The 18,827-nt window shown below is 43.3% G+C and overlaps 3 protein-coding genes across 5 annotated transcripts in view; 2 read left to right on the plus strand and 1 right to left on the minus strand.

The window, feature by feature from the left end:
* Positions 1–35: 35 nt before the first annotated feature.
* On the minus strand, positions 36–1,790 carry LOC111970157 (dnaJ homolog subfamily B member 9). 2 transcript variants are annotated; one of them, XM_023996703.2, is made up of 3 exons: positions 1,643–1,790; positions 847–1,095; positions 36–478 (listed from the first exon to the last, which is right to left on the minus strand). In XM_023996703.2, the coding sequence occupies exons 2-3, from the start codon at positions 1,055–1,057 to the stop codon at positions 84–86; spliced, it is 606 nt and encodes a 201-aa protein (XP_023852471.1). In that variant the 5' UTR covers positions 1,058–1,095; positions 1,643–1,790; the 3' UTR covers positions 36–83. The 2 variants fall into 2 exon arrangements, with proteins under 2 accessions (XP_023852471.1, XP_023852470.1); XM_023996702.2 differs by having other exon boundaries at positions 847–1,115.
* Positions 1,791–1,816: 26 nt separating this feature from the next.
* On the plus strand, positions 1,817–6,274 carry LOC111970156 (zinc finger CCCH domain-containing protein 10). 2 transcript variants are annotated; one of them, XM_023996700.2, is made up of 4 exons: positions 1,818–2,252; positions 2,808–3,563; positions 3,894–4,093; positions 4,219–6,274. In XM_023996700.2, exons 2-4 carry the CDS (start codon positions 2,945–2,947, stop codon positions 4,741–4,743), a joined length of 1,344 nt encoding a protein of 447 aa, XP_023852468.1. In that variant the 5' UTR covers positions 1,818–2,252; positions 2,808–2,944; the 3' UTR covers positions 4,744–6,274. The 2 variants fall into 2 exon arrangements, with proteins under 2 accessions (XP_023852467.1, XP_023852468.1); XM_023996699.2 differs by having other exon boundaries at positions 1,817–2,252; positions 2,808–4,093.
* The window catches only part of LOC111970158 (extended synaptotagmin-1), a 98,823-nt gene continuing 85,417 nt past the window's right edge, over positions 5,422–18,827 (plus strand). Inside the window, 11 exon segments of the mRNA XM_070445830.1 lie at positions 5,422–5,427; positions 10,758–10,869; positions 10,872–10,916; positions 10,919–11,019; positions 12,412–12,453; positions 14,870–15,004; positions 15,243–15,316; positions 15,480–15,552; positions 15,854–15,943; positions 16,165–16,220; positions 16,477–16,597. Of these exon segments, the coding sequence (XP_070301931.1) occupies positions 5,422–5,427; positions 10,758–10,869; positions 10,872–10,916; positions 10,919–11,019; positions 12,412–12,453; positions 14,870–15,004; positions 15,243–15,316; positions 15,480–15,552; positions 15,854–15,943; positions 16,165–16,220; positions 16,477–16,597 (855 nt within the window).

Here is an 18,827-nt window from a genome sequence, read left to right on the forward strand (position 1 = left end):
CAATGTAAGGGCACTGTGACTTTATTGCACATTCGACCCATCTGACTGCAAACATTATATGAGCCTATGAAAACATAGATAGATCATGCCCCCTCAAACACTTCCTCAGCACTGCTGTCTGTATGCGTTTTCTTCCAGCAGAACTGCTTTCCCTCATGGTCCCCCAGCCCCATCTGGCTGAAGGGATCCCCCGAGAGGTCAAAGAAGCTGCTACCCAGGAAGGCCTGATACTCATGGAGGTCATCCTCATCCTCTCCCCCCAACTGGAAGCTCCAGGAGTCTCCCACATCCTCCAGAAAGAGGTCCTCGTCCATATTCAGGCCCTGGAACAGCTCCAGGTTAAAGTAGAAGGGGTCCTGGCCCCCTCCATGCCCGGCCCAGTCCCCTTTACCCCCATCCTCCCCCTCAGTCTGGAAGGCCTCATGACCCATCTGGTCATACCGCTTCCGTTTCTCCTCGTTTGAGAGCACCTCGTATGCTTGAAATGGAGAGAGGAGCACTCTGTTACCATAGCACTGGCAGCTCTGAAGTCTCTCAGTCCATTCACTCACACAATTACCCATAACACATTGCTACATTACCTGAGCTTAAAAAAGGTAGCCTATTCTGAAAGGTTAATGTGGTGTTTTAGTGGTCCGAGTGCAGTGCAGTATGAGACAAAACAACCTGCCACTGTCTGCAGGTATTGGTTGCAACACACTCTTTGCAAAGAATGTCAGCTTTATCTTAAAATTATCAAGATATATTAGCACATACAAAGACTTATTTTATTACGTACAGTACAATATATATTCAGCTCTTACTGATCAAAGAGAGAAAAATAAAGTTGTGAGCCTAGGACCTTACCTTCAGCTATCTCCCTGAAAATCTTCTCTGCATTGGGACTTTTGTTCCTGTCTGGATGGTATGTCATGGCCAGTTTATGGAAGGCCTTCTTGACCTGCCTGTCAGTGGCAGACTGTGGAAGACCCAGCACCTCATAGTAGTCTCTAGTAGTAGCCTCAGAGTCACAGGGCCACAGGAACACAACACACCACAACAAGCCCAGCAGCAGCATCCCAGAGGAAAGATGTCACATTGCCTATACTGTACCTGCTACAGCGAGGACATGAAGTCTAAGAAAAACAATGTTTTTCAATGTAACACGCACAGTTAGTTATTCTTCACTGTAACTCTAGTAGGATTGGTGTCCCACCTGTCTCTTATACACATCTAGATGTGTATAAGAGACAGGGTGTCCCACTCGTAACCACACAAAAGCAAAGTTAAAAACGTACAAGCATACCAACAGTGTACATAGGCATATGATGTCTTCAGGCAACACACACACACACACACACACACACACACACACACACACACACACACACACACACACACACACAACGCTGTATATGGGTGTAAATTGTATACACACAAATGTTGGTGTCAAACTTGGCTAATCATCAAAATGTGGATTCTCTGCTAGCACTAGCTACATGGCTTGCTAATGTTTGTATTAGTAGCTAGTGAGCTAATAGCATGCCAGGTCTAGTAAATAAGCAGCAGCCACGGTCGTGTTCAAAGTCGCCTCCCTCCTCGGAATATTTATAAGATTATTTGTGACAAACTACATACACACCGAAGTTCAYCTGGTACCTACTAAAAAGGTTAGTGCAGCTATCAATTAGGTATTGTAGGCTATAAAGAACCACCGCCAGCATCTTGTTCATGTTTTGCAGCTGCACTGTAAATATCCCCGCCCACAATTTATCCAGGCAGGTACAGGGTCACCTGTCCTGTCATCCTGCAAACCCCGTCGTGTCTGAATCCCCCACCAGAGGGCGCTCTGTTGTCATCATCAGCGCAGACGCAGTACCTCTAGTGTTGGTTTTGTCAAAGATTTTTACAACCATAATCTCATTGTTCTATTTGTTGTTTTGTTGTCCTCCAATACATCCAGTAAATGGCACGAAAATCTGCCAGACGGTTTGTGAGAACATTTTGGATCAATAGAGGTAGAAATTGTTCTAACCCCCCTTCTCTGGGGGTTGTGCTTTGAGTCTTTGGATGATCGACCCCGAGTGTTCAACAACACAGCAAGGACAATAGTCAGCAAAGAGAATGTGTTGAGAAAACCCAGAGGAATTAAGTCACAAATTATACGTTAGCCGTCTCACATTCGTAACATAGAAATCCCAGCAGCTGACATGGAAAGTAGATAATACACAGTTTCTTTTGCGTAAAATACTTCTCCTCGAGGCAGCATTTTGGTAAGTTCTTGATGGCTAATCATAGGTAACGTTAGCTAGCTAGCTTGTTAGCAAACTAACGTTAGATAGCTCTATAATCAGACACCTTCAACATACTAGTGGAATCCCTGTAGTTTGCTTGCACAATTGTACCATGATGTGACTTTGCAGCTTGTAACTAGATAACCACGGTGGGTTGTTATATTATTGTGGCTATCTAGCTAGCTAACGTTAGCTGAATAGCCATAACTAGCTCTCCTTCGGCTAGCTAACGTTATGTCGCTAAATAGCTAACATGTTGTTTAGCTAACGGCTAGCTAGGCTACTACCTCCCAAACAGCCAGAAACTGCTAGCTATAGACAAGACATGTTTAATGGACCTGTCCCGACCTTTGGTCTGTATAATTAAACGTTCTACTCACTTCTGTATTTGACCAATCAATGATTTCAGAACAAGCATTTGTTCTGGCTGATGCCATTGCCTATGTATACATTGATTTAGCTAACTAGCTTGATAACTGTCAGTAAGAATGTATTTAACTTGATAACACAACCAACTTGAAATGTATATTTCAGATGCCTGAGTAGAGGATTGCATTGGTCTTTAGAGCGTTGGACTTACACTCATTATCAGGGAACAGAAAAGGCTGTCGGAATAAGTCACTCGCCCACACACATGAGTGCTGTGTTCCCCTTGTGCTGGGCTGAGCGCCATGCCTGACCGGGACAGCGCCTACCTCTCAGGCGGTTGCAGCAGCGGTGGGGTGGGTACTAGTGTGGGCGAGGAAGGGGTGCCGGGGTCTGGTTTAGGAGGGGGCACAGGAGAGGGCCGAGGGGGATCAGCAGGAGGTGGAGGCAGTGGCTCTGGTTCTGGGGGCATGGGTGGAGTAGGGGCCCTGGGAAATGGGAACAACTGTGGGGGAGGTGGAGCTGGGGGCCCGGGGTCAGGACCGGCCCCGGATGGGGTCTGCAGGGACTTTCTGAGGAACGTGTGTAAGAGGGGCAAACGCTGCCGCTTCAAACACCCAGACTTCAATGAGGTGCCGGACCTCGGGGTGCAGAAGAATGAGTTTGTATTCTGCCACGACTACCAGAACAAGGAGTGTGTCCGCTCCAACTGCCGCTTCGTCCACGGCTCCAAGGAGGATGAGGACTACTATAAGAAGTCAGGGGAGCTGCCCCTCAGGCTGAGGGGAAAAGTAGCTGCAGGACTGGGCCTGTCCCCCATGGACCTCCCACACAGCCGAGGGGAGGTCCCCATCTGCAGGGACTTCCTAAAGGGAGAGTGCCAGCGGGGCAACAAGTGCAAGTTCCGCCACGTCAAGAAGGACTGTGAGTATGAGCAAGCCAGGGTGGGTGCCGGGGTCGTGATGGGCCCGGGGGCCAGTGGGATGGTGAACACAGGCGGGGGGGTAGGAGGGGTTGGGGTGGGTGCTTGTGGGGGCATGGCCGGACTGGTTGGGGGTGGAGGTGGGGGTAACATGATGGGGATGGGCTGTCCCAGCCTGGGAGGCTGCAGAGATCCAGGTATCTCAGGGGTGGGGGGAGTAGGGGTAGGTGGGATGGGGGGTTGCCTCTCCATGGCCTCAGGACAGCGTCGTTTTGACAGGGGACCTTGCTCGGTGTACGACTCCCTGTTTGAGAGTGGTCTGTATGAGACAGGGCCCCTGGAGTCCCCTTTGGACCACACAATGCTGCAGCTGAAGAGACGCAGGCTGGAGGGGCTCCGGCTGGACGGGAACGGAGGGGGTCACTATGAGCTGGGGATGCAGGCGGCCCTCCCGCCTCGGCCCCTAGAGTACAGATTTCTGGAGGAGGAGAACGCCCTGCTGAGGAGGAGAGTGGAGGAACTGAAGAAACAGGTCAGTGTAGGAGACAGGAGATGATCAACAACCCTCCACACATAATCAACAACSACACATAACAATACAATGAATCTATTAACCTTTTTAAGATCACTCCTCAAACACCTTAATCTCTTTTTCAGGTGTCAAACCTCATGGCCACTAACGAGGTGCTGCTGGAGCAGAATGCCCAGTTCCGGAGCCAGACCAAGGTGTCGGTGATGACCCTGTCCTCCACCCCAGCCCCCTCTGAGCAGACCTTGGCTCCCCCTGTGGGTGCAGTCAGCTCCTACAACCACAGCATCGCCCAGACCCATACCACCCTGAGCAGCGCCGGGCTGCAGCCTCGTACCGTCACCCTCACCCAGCAGGACCTAGTGGCCCCCACTGGTGCCCCTACAGTACCCCCATCCAACACCGCCCCACCCAGTGTTCCCCCGCCCCACCTCAACCCCGAGATCACCCCGCTCTCAGCCGCCCTGGCTCAGACCATCGCCCAGGGCATGGTGCCTCCCGTTTCCATGGCACCTGTGACTGTTTCTGTGGCACCGGTGGCTGTATCCATGGCGCAGCCTCTACCTTGCATCACTATAAGCCACGCCACCACCCCAATGGTGTCCTACCCTATTGCCAGCCAGAGCATGAGGATCACCACCATACCTCACTGATGCACTCTCTGGCAAACTCTGTAGAACTCTCCCATGGAACTAGAGATGGGGATGGTATGCAGAATGCATCTCTCAAGTTTTAATTGACCCACAGTAGCTGACTGACTCGAGGGGCAAAGTTGTGGGGGAACCCTAATGCCCACACGCCATAGGCAAAGAAAAGGCTAACTTTGATAGGATGACTCCGCCACACACACCCTGCTCTGTGGCAGCGTTACAAAGTCAGGTGGCCCTCTGAGGTGACCTCCGACCTTGTTAAAGTTTGGTGTGCCAAAGGGACTTCTTCTAACACAGGCAGCAAAAATATGAAAATATGTCAGTCTGGCGATATTCATAGTTCTTTCACACATTTGACTGATGTCTTGATTACCAGGGGATTGTGACATTTCAGTTAGCTTCTGTTATTTTTGTTTATGGATTTTTAATGTGTAATGTTGAAATTTTGCATTGCACACCTTTAATGAGAATAACAACCACAAGAAAATGGATCTGTTGTTTTATTGCTAATGAATCAAGTTATCCAGAGTAATGTTATTGTGTGAGGATAAGGTTATTGACTGATTGACACACCATCAGATACATTTTTCAGTGCTTGATGCATTGGTATCTTTACCCTAGATTTAATGCTCAAGCCTAAACTCAGCTGAGAGCCTACACACAAACAAACGTAAGTCAATCATGAAGGTAAGCTTGGAAAAGAAACACCTTTAATTAACATGTTATGGATAATTTCCTAATGTACTTGTCAACATTTTATGCAGTCAGATGAATGTGTGAACCGATGGCCTCGGGTAGATACTTAAAATAGTAACATACTGTAAAATAAAATATATACACCCCCCCTGTTTTGCTCTCAGAACAGCCTCAATTCATCGTGGCATGGACTACATTGTGTCAAGCGTTCCACAGGGATGTTGGCCCATGTTGACTCCAATGCTTCRCACAGTTGTGTCAAGTTGGCTTTGGGTGGTAGACCCAGTGTTGCAGTTCTTGACACAAACCGATGTGCCTGGCACCTACTGAAAGGCACTTAAATATTTTCTTTCCCATTCACCCTCTGAATGGCACACATACACAATCAATGTATCAAGGATTAAAAATCCTTTATCCTCTCCTCCCCTTCATCTACACTGATTTAATAAGTGACATCAATAAGGGATCATAGCTTTCACCTGGGCAGTCTGTCGTGGAAAGAGCAGGCATTCTTAATGTTTTGTACACTCAGTGTATATATCACTTGGGGGAAAAGTATTTTGTAAACAAAGAAAATGCACCACTACACTTATGGCATTAACTATCTTGGTTAGAAACAACACCGTACTTAACCATCTTTGGTAACACCCTTTGTAAACCAAACACAAGATAGACTGGTGTTGACAATCCATCTTCAGGTTTGAAAATTCACGTGGCTATTGTAAACAATTTAAGAGCTCTTGATTCTGCATCAGTACCGGATACTTTGTCATTGACAGCCTATATTGCTCTCACAGGCTTTAGCGGAGATTGGAAATAAAATAAACAAGCGCATGGACTTTGGTGTGTGAACTTATTTTCTGTCCTGTATTGCCAATTGGATGTGGGTCATTTTGCCATTTCAAAGGAGGGTGCATCTCAGAAATATAATAAATAGGCCTAGGCCTATGTTTTTGGGGGGATCCTTGAGTTAATTTCCCCCCCGCAGTTGTACTTGTCAGRCTCCCAAACCAAAACATGACTGGGGGTGGATTTTTTTTAAATAGACATTTGTACAGATTAAAACAATTCCTAATAATGCTTTTCTCAGCACACTGCGACAGTTCACTTAATTAGTTGCACAACTCTTTAGATCAGCGACTCTAAACTGGTGGTTCACAACCCAAAGAGGTCGCTGGTGTCTGAGTAAAAACATATAGGTATACAGTGCATTCGGAATCTATTCAGACCCTTTTACTTTTTCCATATTTTGTTACGTCACAACCCTATTCTAAAATGTATAAAATAAAATGTTTTCCTCAATCTACACACAATACCCCATAATGACAAAGCATAAACAGGTTTTTAGAAARGTTTGCAAATCTATTACAAATAAAACCAAATAAGTATGCTGACCTTTTGCTGAGACTTGAAATTGAGCTCCGGTGCATCCTGTTTCCATTGATCATCCTTGAGATGTTTTACAACCTGTGGTAGATTCTATTGATTGGACATGATTTGGAAAGGCATGCACCTGTCTATATAAGGTCCCACAGTTGACAGTGCATGTCAGAGAAACATTTTTGAATGTCCCCAAGAACACAGAACGAATTGTTTGCCAACTACTATCTCCACATTAACCCACGTGTCAAACTCATTCCACGGAGGGCCGAGTGTCTGTGGGTTTTGCCTCTTGTACTTGATTGTGGAATTAAGGTCACTAATTAGTAAAGAACTCCCCACACCCTAGGTATTTATTGAAAGCAGAAACCAAAAAAACAGKAGGCACTACTAGGCCCTCCATGGAATGAGTTTGACACCCCTGCACTAAACCTAACCTTAACTCTTTAACCTATCTCCTAACCTTACCCTTAGCCTAGCTAACATTAGCGCTAGCCACCTAGCTAACGTTAGCAACAACACATTTAGTGAATTCGTAACATATTGCACGAATTGTTAAGCAATTTGTAACATAGTGTAACGACCCTGTGTTTATAAGCGCGGAAATCGACTCTGCCGCRCGAGCATGCTTTTGCGGCACAGTCGATAGCGCGCCGGACCTTGGTCTAGGGGGTCGAGACCGCTCCTGCGTGTTTCATTACATTGGTGTCAGAAGTGATCGGACCTTGCATCCACGACAGTGCGTGTGCTTCCTGGCCCTGATGGCGTGTCAGTTGAATTCTGTAGACAGTTTTGGGAGTTTACTAGAAGACCCGATTTTCAATATGTTTCAAGATTGCATAAAAAATGGGGAAAGTGTCTCCACTATGAAACAGGGCCTTATTTCATTGATTCCGAAGCCTGATAAAGACCCTTCTCTCATTGACAATTGGAGACCAATTACTTTATTAATGTTGATTAACAAATTGATTGCTCTGGTTTATGCAAAAGATTAAAGAAAGAATAGATACCATTATATAAATGAGACTCAAACAGGATTATGAAGGGCCGTCACATAAGCTCTAACATTCGTTTAGTCTTGGACCTTGATAGATTATTCAGATGCAATTGACTCAGATGCGGTTGTCCTATTTCTGGACTTCTGTAAAGCCTTTGACACAAGTTGAACATGAATTTCTCTTTAGGTTCTTAAACTTTGTGGATTTGGTGAACATTTTATTAAAGTAATTCGCATTTTACAAAGAATATAAATAGTTCTGTGCTACTAAACCTTAATACTTCCAAAAGATTTAGTATCAACAGAAGTGTACGACAGGGATGCACCAATTTCGCCATTTTTATTCATTTTGGTTGTGGAACTTCTATCTCTAGATATTCTGAATGATGCAAATTTGTATGGTTTAACCATTTTTTAACAAAGAAATCAAAATTTCCCAACTGGCTGATGATACTACTCTTTTTCTAAGAGACAAAGACCAGGTCGCACATCCCTTAATGCTATAAGGCATTTTCTATTGCATCAGGATTAATGCTGAATGTTTCTCAATGTGAAATCTTGATGTTTATTTGACTGCTGATGATAAAGAAATTTGAAAAATATTCCTGTAAAGGACTGTGTTAAATATTATTTAGGAATACATCTGTCAAAAAACCACTTAGTCAGACAACATTGTGAATTCTCTCCTAAAATTAAGAGAACTAAAATATATTTAATAATTGGCTACAAAGAGATCTTTCTATACTTGGAGAGTACTTCTGTCCAAGGCAGGAGGGACTGTCTCGTTTTGTGTACCCCTCGTTATCGTTATGTGTAAATCCAGCTACTTGTAAAGAGATCAATAAGCCTTTGTTGACTTCATCTGGAAAAATAAGTCTCACAAACTAAAAAATCTGTCCTTTCTAACAAAAGCTGAAGGCGGTCTAGAAAGTGTTGGATTTTGTTGACATAAATAACACTTTCAAGATAAACTGGCTGAAAAAATGTTTGCTCGATACTGACTCAATATGGTATTTCATTCCAAATAATGTGTTAAATAAATTGGGAGGTCTTCGATTTTTACTGAAATGTAATTATATTCCTAGAAGATTACCTGCTAAATTGGCTAGGTTTCACCAACAAGCTTTAATGGCCTGGAAAATTATGTTTCCTGCACAATTTTTCCCCTCATGAAGCTTTTGTGTGAATAATTCAGACATTACTGTAAGGAATAAGTCATTGTTTCTACCCAGCTGGCATGAGAGGAATATTGACTTTGTTCTGGATATTTTCGACAACAAGGGTACTATTCTCACAATTGAAAATTTATAACAATGAAAGAGTTTCCAATACCTTTCAGAGAGTTATTTTTTGTGATCAAAGCCGTTCCCAGTGGTCTAACTACACTTATGAAAAGTCATTCTTAATTTTGGGAATGATAACAAAGTTTATCCAGAACTCAGATTGGAAGGCGTGGGCTTACTTGAGAAATCTTGTTGTAATAAATAATATAAGACAAATTCTTCATTCACAAACACCAACTTACACCGAGAGGAAAGTTTTTTTCTGGAACATGCTTATCCTAACATTGTCTGGAAAATGACATGTTAAGGCTTACAAATACTGTATACCAAACAAAGTTAAGGAAGTGCACTTCAAATTATACATAAGATTATACCAGTGTAACTCTATGATTTCCCAAATTTGTGGCTATTGATGATATCTGCGTTTTCTGTGAAAAAGAAGGTGAGAATCTGTCTCACTTGTTCTTTGAATGTAAATTTGGTGTCAGAATTTTGGGAAAAACCTTGCAAAGTACTTATTACCATTATGAACACTGCTATAATTTTAACTAAAAGTATAATATGTTACTATTGGCAATGATAAACAACCACTGAATGATTGTTAATTTTTTTATTCTTGTGCCAAATACTTTATACACAAACAAAATTCATAAAAGTTCTATACCACAAATTACCAATTTTTCTGATTGAATTTAATTATCTTATTAAAACACTAACCCTAGTGAATAAACAACAAGAATAACACCTTCATGAATCATTATAATAAGATATTTTCAGAGTGAATATAATTGCACTTAAATTGTTTATTTTTTGTATTTTATTTTTATATTTTTTTGTATGTTTGAGCATTGTTAATACCTGTGTTTTGGTTTGCTAGACATGTTTGATGTAGCAATGTAAGTTGATTTTTGTATTATGAATAAAATACATTAAAAACAAAAATTATGGGGGTTTTTTAAACAAAAAAAAAAACACGAGTGTGCTTGGCCGGTGAGCGCGTTCCTGTAAAACGTAGAGTCGCAAGCTAGCGCGAGGACGCACTCTTTGAAAGGAGGGAGTAGTGTAACGACCCTGTGTTTATAACGCGGAAATCGACTCTGCGCCGAGCATGCTTTTGCGGCACAGTCGATAGCGCGCCGGACCTGCGGGCTAGGGGGTCGAGGTTTCGAGACCTGCTCCCTGCTGTTTCATTACAATATCATATGAATTAAATTCGTAACATATCATTCGAAATGATTGATAGACATCCACACATTAATACATACCATACGAAATGAAATATAGCATTGTAAATGGAGTGTGAGCCATTTACGGACAGAATAATACGACATGCTTTGAGACAGGTTGCAAAGATGGCAGGCAGACACGCGCATTCAAGAATGAGTACACATAATTCGACTGCGGCTTTTCTTCTCATGGGCGGGGCGTGTTTCGGTTCTGCTAACGGCATTGGCTAGATTCTAGAACAGTTGTACATACAGAGTTGTTACAAATGATAGTCCTGTTGGGAAGGAAGTATTGAAGAACTTGTACTAGCTAGACTACTTTTTCTGTGAGAACTGGATATAAAAAACACCACGATGCAAAATCCGGACTCGGGACAGGGAGATCCACCAAGAAAGCATCTGGGTCGGTCCATTCGATAATAATGCACCGAATAGCGGAGAAATGAAGCCACGGGGTTTGACGCTGTATCGGTTCTTTGGACATTTGGCAAGTGCCTAGGTGCCTTGCTGCCCGTGTACCTTGCAGGATACTACCGGGTTAGCGCCAGTTTTTGGTTTTCGGGCTTATGGTCTACACAGGATGGAGGCACTCGCGCGAGGCAAAGAAGCTCGTCTGCGGTCCGCCATTCACACTATGACAACGAGCAAATATACATCCATGAAATTTTTCAAAAGTAAAAAGGATCTCCCTGCTTGGGTAAGAAAAATGTGTGATAACGGTCTGTCACTCACTTCAATACGTTTACTTGGTTACCAAGTGTTTCTGGATTTAAAGCCCCTATCAGATGCCACAAAACGACGTCCTCGATTCTATCCGCTTAGGCTAGTATGGTCCTAACAGCAGCCAGTCTTCCACAATCTTTACACACAATGCCACAATAGGCTATACACATGCATGGTTACAGAAAATAGCCTATCGCTGGACCAAAGAGATCCTCTAAAATTTCTCCTAAACCATAGTTTGATATTTATTTTTATTTTACCGTTATTTTACAGGTAAGTTGACTAAGAAACACATTCTCATTTACAGCAAGACCTGGGGATAGTTACAGGGGAGAGGAGGGGGATGAATGAGCCAATTGTAAACTGGGGAGGATTAGGTGACGGTGATGGTTTGAGGGACGGTTTGGTCATTTAGCCAGGACACTGGGGTTAACACCCCTGCTCTTACGATAAGTGCCATGGGATTCTTTAGTGATCACAGAGAGTCAAGAACCAGCCGTTTTAACGTCCCATCCGAAAGACGGATGTAAATATATAAAATATATTAATGATAACTGCGCTAATAGGAAATAAAATAATTTGGAAAATGGGTAGAACAATATTATTATACAGTACTACATCTACATGACAAAATCTCTGTCTCAAACTGCTCCTAATATTTGTGGGGCTGGTATACTGTATCCAAGCTACAGTAGTCTAGGCCATCATCCCCCATGCAGCTGAGCTGAGTGGATAATTCATCTTTCTTCCCGAAAGGTCCCAGTAAAGTAATGTTCTGAAGCTTGCAGACCATATTGATGCCTAGGTATGATTTTAAAGGCCATTTAAGATGCATTGATTGAGGTGTGGTTTTTGATGCGCTCTCTCTTTTTCTCTCTCACTCCTCTCCCAATGTATGATTCCGCAGCCTCCTCAGCTGCTTCTATATTAGGCCATTCTCGATATATTTTCTCTTGGGACTAAAGAGCGAGTGAGTCAGAGAGAATGCCTCTATTTCCAAATAACAGATAAGGGGAAGAAACGAGTTATCCCAACTACTGGTCACAACATAACCTTGGCAGAGAGTAGTCTGCTATGGGTGAAGAATGGTGTTTGAATTGTTTACACTATAAGATAGTTTTGTTTAGTGACAAAATAAGCCATTGAGATGGTGGTGTACTTCTTTCTCACCCCCACTTCCTGCCCCTTTGGATGTTGACAGTTCCTTTTCGCTGTAGCACAATTTACAACACACATCAGACAAACACACTGGGAAAACGTAGTCAGATCAGATTACACTTTATAGTGCATATGCAAATGACTAGACGACTGCTGAATTCCTAAATCTGTTCTATATGTGAATGATTTATATTCTAATTCCTTACAGGTCAACTTCCCAGATGTGGAGAAGGTGGAGTGGCTCAATAAGGTACTACTATATCACCCCCTACTGTACTTTCCGTCTGGCTTCCTCTCTGCTCACAGATGGCTGCCCTTTAGAGAGGATAAAGAAACCCTATGTATACTTCTCCCATTAAACACACAGTAACACACATGCCTATCTCTGTCTCTGTGAGCCAGGTGCTGTGTTGATAGACGGTTGGTGGGGCATGGTAGCTGTCTGAGAGACTAGCTCTGCTGCTGTTACACTACCATGTTACAACATGGACAACCCACTCCAGTAGCCTCGCCACTGTGTCTAGGCAGCCGCAGCAATCTATCCTCTCCTGCAGCAGAGAGACAGGCAGCAGGCCCAGAGCCAGGTACTCTGTCAACCTTTCCATATTAGTGCTGGTTGACTCACAGGAAGGGGAGGGCAGCCAAACCTCTAAAATCCAATCAAATGGCAATATTTGTATCTCTCTCCTGCCCTGCAAAACAGCTGTGTTGCTAAGAATAGACCTCCTCAGCAAAGACTGAAATTATTGTGTTCGCTACATTGGGAACACGAGGTCCGAGCGCCGCTATCTTTTGGACAAAGCAGAGATTTTGAGTCGGGTTTGCTACAGGGACATCAGCAGACTCTACTGCCTTAGGCGCCAGAAACCCTTGCTGTTATAGTGTGTTGATGACTCATTCTTTAGATTTACATACGCCGCCATCACCTTTGTGTTGAGATGTCTTGTGGCATGCAATTGGAAAGGGAAAGGGAAAGGGGGATACGTAGTCAGTTGTATAACTGAATGCCTTCAACTGAAATGTGTCTTCCGCATTTAACCTAACCCTCTGAATCAATTGAGACGTCTCAAGACGTCTTGAGACACTTGACAGCTGTGGCATATCAAATAAGCTGATTAAACAGCATGATCATTACACAGGTGCACCTTGTGCTGGGGACAATAAAAGGCCGCTCTAAAATGTGAAGTTTTGTCACACAACACAATACAGAGATGTTTTAAGTTTGAGGGAGCGTGCAATTGCCAGCTGACTGCAGGAATGTCCACCAGAGCTATGCCAGAGAATTAAATTGTTCATTTCTCTACATAAGCCTTCCCAACGTCGCTTTAGAGAATTTGGCAGTACATTCAACTGGCTTCATACCTTTGGCAGCGATTACAGCCTTGAGTCTTCTTGGGTATGACGCTACAAACTTGGTACACCTGTATTTGGGGAGTTTCTCCGTTTTTCTCTGCAGGTCCTCTCAAGCTCTATCAGGTTGGATGGGGAGCGTCGCTGCACAGCTATTTTCAGGTCTCTCCAGAGATGTTAGATTGGGTTCAAGTGCGGGCTCTGGCTGGGCAACTCAAGGACATTCGACATTCAGAGACTTGTCCCGAAGACACGTGTTGTCTTGGCTGTGTGCTTAGCTGCATCTGATGGTCATGGTGCTTTCAAGACAACTGGGAAATGGGGGGGGGGGGGGGGGGGGAGAGGTCAAATCACTGACGTCAGCGTCAAAGTCGCATCTCTAGAAAGATGCCAGAGTTTCTGACTTGGAATTCAGAGTTGGATAACTGTTAAACTATTTTTCCCAGCCGGATCTCGTTTTTTTCAGTTCCCAGTTGTTTTCAATGCCATGAAGTTTGTTCAACATTTTCAAATTAGTTTGAAATGTTCAACATTCCAAAATAAAATGTCTCAAGACGTAGAACTATTTTACATTACTGTCTTGAGACATGTCTTGAAGACACACATAAAATGTCTCAAGACATAATTCAGTGTCTTGTGAGATAGGCTGTGTCTCAAGACGTCTTCAAAATGTGTCAGGTGGGTGGATTATCTTGGCAAAGGAGAAATGCTTACTAACAGGAATGTAAACAAATTTGTGCACAACATTTTAGAGAAAAAAGCTTTTTAAGTATATGGAAAATTGCTGGTATCTTTTATTTCAGCTCATGAAACATGGAACCAACACTTTACATGTTGCCTTTATGTTTATGTTCAGTGTATATACTCACTGTCCACCAGGGAAGGAGTCTTGTGCTGCTTTTAGACAAACATGAAACCCCCCTTAGAATCTTACAGAAATTGAATGGGTTTCTATAGGAACCATATTATAAACAGTGGAGGCGGAACAAAAACATCTACAGCTATGGGTGGCCCAGAATCCTGAATATGTGTATCTATGCCTATGCCATCATGGAAAAGACAGATGTCTGCATTGCAGGCTGAAACATGCATGTTGCCCTAGTTCTTATTCACAGATTGTGTACGAGTATCCCTTTGAGATAGTTGTGCTTGTTCTTAAAATGTTAACTCCTAAGTAGCAGGTGGTAGAACAAGTCTATCTGTGTTTCCCTCAGAATGTTGTAATAACCTGATTTAGTATTGCTGAAAAGCAATTGCTTGGCGTGCATTACACAAACTATGACCATCATCCCTGCTCTCCCTGTCCCCCACCTCAGATTCTGCAGCAGGTGTGGCCGTTTGTGGGTCAGTATCTGGAAAAGTTGCTGGTGGAGACCATCGCTCCCTCCATCCGTTCCTCCAGCACTCACCTCCAGACCCTCACCTTCACCAAGGTGGACTTTGGGGACAAGGTAACTTCTAAGATATAATTTCACCATTAAACACACTGCTTACAGGTCTCATCATATGGATACACAGTGACACTGTTTAAACACTGCACAATATTTTATTTCACTCTCACTGAAGTGAACATGAGACTTCAGACATATTGGTCAAGGACCTTTTATAATTTGAAAATTATAATTTGACGAGGGTTATGTTTGGTGTATATTATGTTCTGTATGTAACTATGCTGTGTGTGTGTTGTAGGCCATGAAGGTGGTGGGTGTGAGAGCACACACAGAGAATGAGAGGGGACAAGTCCTGCTGGACGTGTACATCAGGTGACCTTCAACCCTTCCATGTTTGACTTTCCTCCAGGCCTCAAAAGCACCATTCACTCTCTCTTCAAAATGAGACCTACTGGGTATTGAAGATCATATCCGTTATACAAGGACCCATTATTGATTGCAATGTGTTACAGTATCCTTCTCTTTTACCATGCAGCTATGTTGGAAACGTTGAGATTAATGTGGAGGTGAAGAGGTATTTCTGCAAAGCAGGAGTCAAGGGAATACAGGTATGTTTTATCTTCTCTAGTCTATGATACGGCTGTGGGATATTATCGAAAATAGGGAGAGAAAGAATGAATTGACAAAAAAAATAAGAAAGGGAGAGGCATGAAGGGATGTTGTTCCCACTTTACAGTAAGGTACCCGTAAGACTAATTAACAGGGTTTTAGTCATTTACAAATGCCATCTTTGTTTTTTATATATAAACAAATAATTCACAGTCTATAAAGTACATATAAACCCATTATAAACCATTTATTATTGCCATTCATTTTATATTAATGTATCCATATTCCTGCCTCTTTCAGCTGCATGGGATGATGAGGGTGATTCTAGAGCCTCTGATTGGAGATGTCCCCATCGTGGGCGCGGTCACCATGTTCTTCATCCGAAGGCCGGTGGGTACCTGGGACCGTCCCTCTCTTTCCTCCACACCTACCATAAGTCTGTCCATCTCTCCCTTCCTATCCCCTTTCCCCCCAACACCACTATCGTCCACTCTCGGTTACTTGTCCATGCCTCCATTTGTTTACGTACTTCCCTTTCTCTTTGTATTGAATGTCCTGAACCCCAACATTTGCTCCTGTTTTTCACTCATCCCTTCATCCCTGTCCTGCAGAAACTGGACATCAACTGGACTGGATTGACCAACTTACTGGACATCCCTGGACTGAAGTGAGTGAGGTTGACTCTGTCTGTTGTTAGTGTTCTGTAATTGGAGTCACTATGTAATGTGATGATAATTCACTTCATATAACACTGTAACACAAAACTATACTTCACTACACCACATGATACCATCAACTCTGTGCTATGATGTGATATGCCACCTGACCAGGCTGTATAATGCTGTACTACTGTATTTACTGTATGTGTACTTCCGTATCTACTGTATATATGAAGTAGTGTGCTCCCTCTCTGTGTTTCTCAGCATCATGTCTGACACTATGATAATGGACGCCATCTCCTCCTTCCTGGTTCTGCCCAACCGTCTGACTGTTCCCCTGGTAGCAGACCTGCACGTTGCCCAGCTACGCTCTCCTCTGCCCAGGGTGAGACCACACACTCCACAAACACTCTCCACAAACTTGTTACGAATGACGGAGTCATCCATGATTCACCAAACTATATTTTCAAAAAGGAAGAAAAATACTTTAAGCATGTTTTAATTTCAGTCTCCTCCATTTCCACTAATTGAAGTTAATTGTACGTTATTTTTTTTATTTAATAGTGTAAAATGAACAGTTTTACAGAAAGACTAATGTATAAGGGCACAGGGCAAGACCCAGATGCAGACACGGGAGGCAGATGGTTCGAGTCCCTGATATTTATTAGTATCCATGGGGCAGGCAAGAGAATGGTTGTGGACAGGCAAAAGATCATAACAAGGTCAGAGTCCAGGAGGTACAGAGTGGCAGACAGGCAGGTTCAAAGTCAAGGCAGGCTTGGGTCAAAACTGGGAGGACTAGCAAAAAACTGAGAAAAGGACAAAGCAGGCGCACGGAGTAACACGCTGGTTGACTTGACAAAATAAGACGAACTGGCACAGACAGACAGAAAACACAGGTATAAATACCCAGGGGATAATGTGGAAGATGTGTGACACCTGGAGGGGGTAGAGACAAGCACAAGGACAGGTGAAACAGATCAGGGTGTGACATAATGTGAAGGCCAAATTACAAAGGAGGAACTTCTTGATGCAATTAAAGCCTTAAACTCCAGGGCTGGATGGCATACCAGTTGAGGTATATCAGAACTTTTTTGATATACTCAGAGGTCCGTTATTAGCATGTTTTAAACACTCTTATAAAAATGTTTGATCATCAGATGCTCAGCAAGAAGGTCTGATTTCACTATTATTGAAACAGGACCCAGGTGGAAAATATAAAGATCCAGTCCACCTAAGAAACTGGAGTCCCCTTACACTTCAGTGTTGTGATGCAAAAATTCTAGTAAAATGCAAAGCGCATTGAATAAAAATGGTATTTTTCGGATATTATTCATCCTAATCAGACATGTTTTTTACACTGACGATACATTGGAGATAATGTAAGACAAGTACTGGAAACAAACCATGAAAAATCGTGGAAACCGGGCCTGGTTATTCATAGCTGATTTAAAAAAAGCTTTTAATAAAGTACGACTAGAATGTATATATAAATGTCTTGACTATTTTAATTTTGGAGAATCGCTTATACAGTGGTATAGTAAACCCAGGTGTAAAATAGCAAATAATGGCTACTCAGAAAGTATTAAACTGTCAAGAGAAGTAAAGCAAGGTTGTTCACTATCGGCATATCCTCTGACTTCCGGCACAAACAGAGATGGCCACCTCGCTTTGCGTTCCTAGGAAACTATGCAGTATTTAGTTATGTGTTATTTCTTACAATGTTACCCCAGAAAATCGTAGGTTTTATTACATACAGTCGGGAGGAACTATTGGATATAAGAGCAACGTCAACTCACCATCATTACGACCAGGAATACGACTTTCCCGAAGCGGATTCTCTGTTTGGCCTACCACCCAGGACAATGGATCGGATCCCATCCGGCAACCCAAAACAACGGCGCCGTAGAAGGGGCAGACGGAGCGGTCTTCTGGTCAGGCTCCGTAGACGGGCACATCGCACACCGCTCCCGAGTATACTACTCGCCAATGTCCAGTCTCTTGACAACAAGGTAGACAAAATCCGAGCAAGGGTAGCATTCCAGAGAGACATCAGAGACTGTAACGTTCTTTGTTTCACGGAAACATGGCTCACTCGAGACAAGCTATCTGAGTCGGTACAGCCACCTGGTTACTTCARGCATCGCGCCGACATAAACAAGCATCTCTGGTAAGAAGAAGGGCGGGGGTGTATGCCTTATGATTAACGAGACATGGTGTGATCATAACAACATACAGGAACTCAAGTCCTTTTGTTCACCTGACTTAGAATTCCTCACAATCAAATGCCGACCGCAATATCTACCAAGAGAATTCTCTTCGATCATAATCACAGTCGTGTATATTCCCCCCCAAGCAGACACATCGACGGCCCTGAAAGAACTTTATTAAACTCTATGTAAACTGGAAACCACATATCCTGAGGCTGCATCTATTGTAGCTGAGGGTTTTAACAAGGCTAATCTGAAAACAAGGCTCCCCAAATTCTGTCAGCATATCGATTGTGCTACCAGGGCTGGCAAAACCCTAGACCACTGTTATTCTAACTTCCGCGACGCATATAAGGCCCTCCCCTGCCCTCCCTTCGGAAAGCTGACCACGACTCCATTTTGTTG

The sequence above is a fragment of the Salvelinus sp. IW2-2015 genome, linkage group LG11 (genome assembly GCF_002910315.2).
Source record: "Salvelinus sp. IW2-2015 linkage group LG11, ASM291031v2, whole genome shotgun sequence".
NCBI lineage: Eukaryota > Metazoa > Chordata > Actinopteri > Salmoniformes > Salmonidae > Salvelinus > Salvelinus sp. IW2-2015.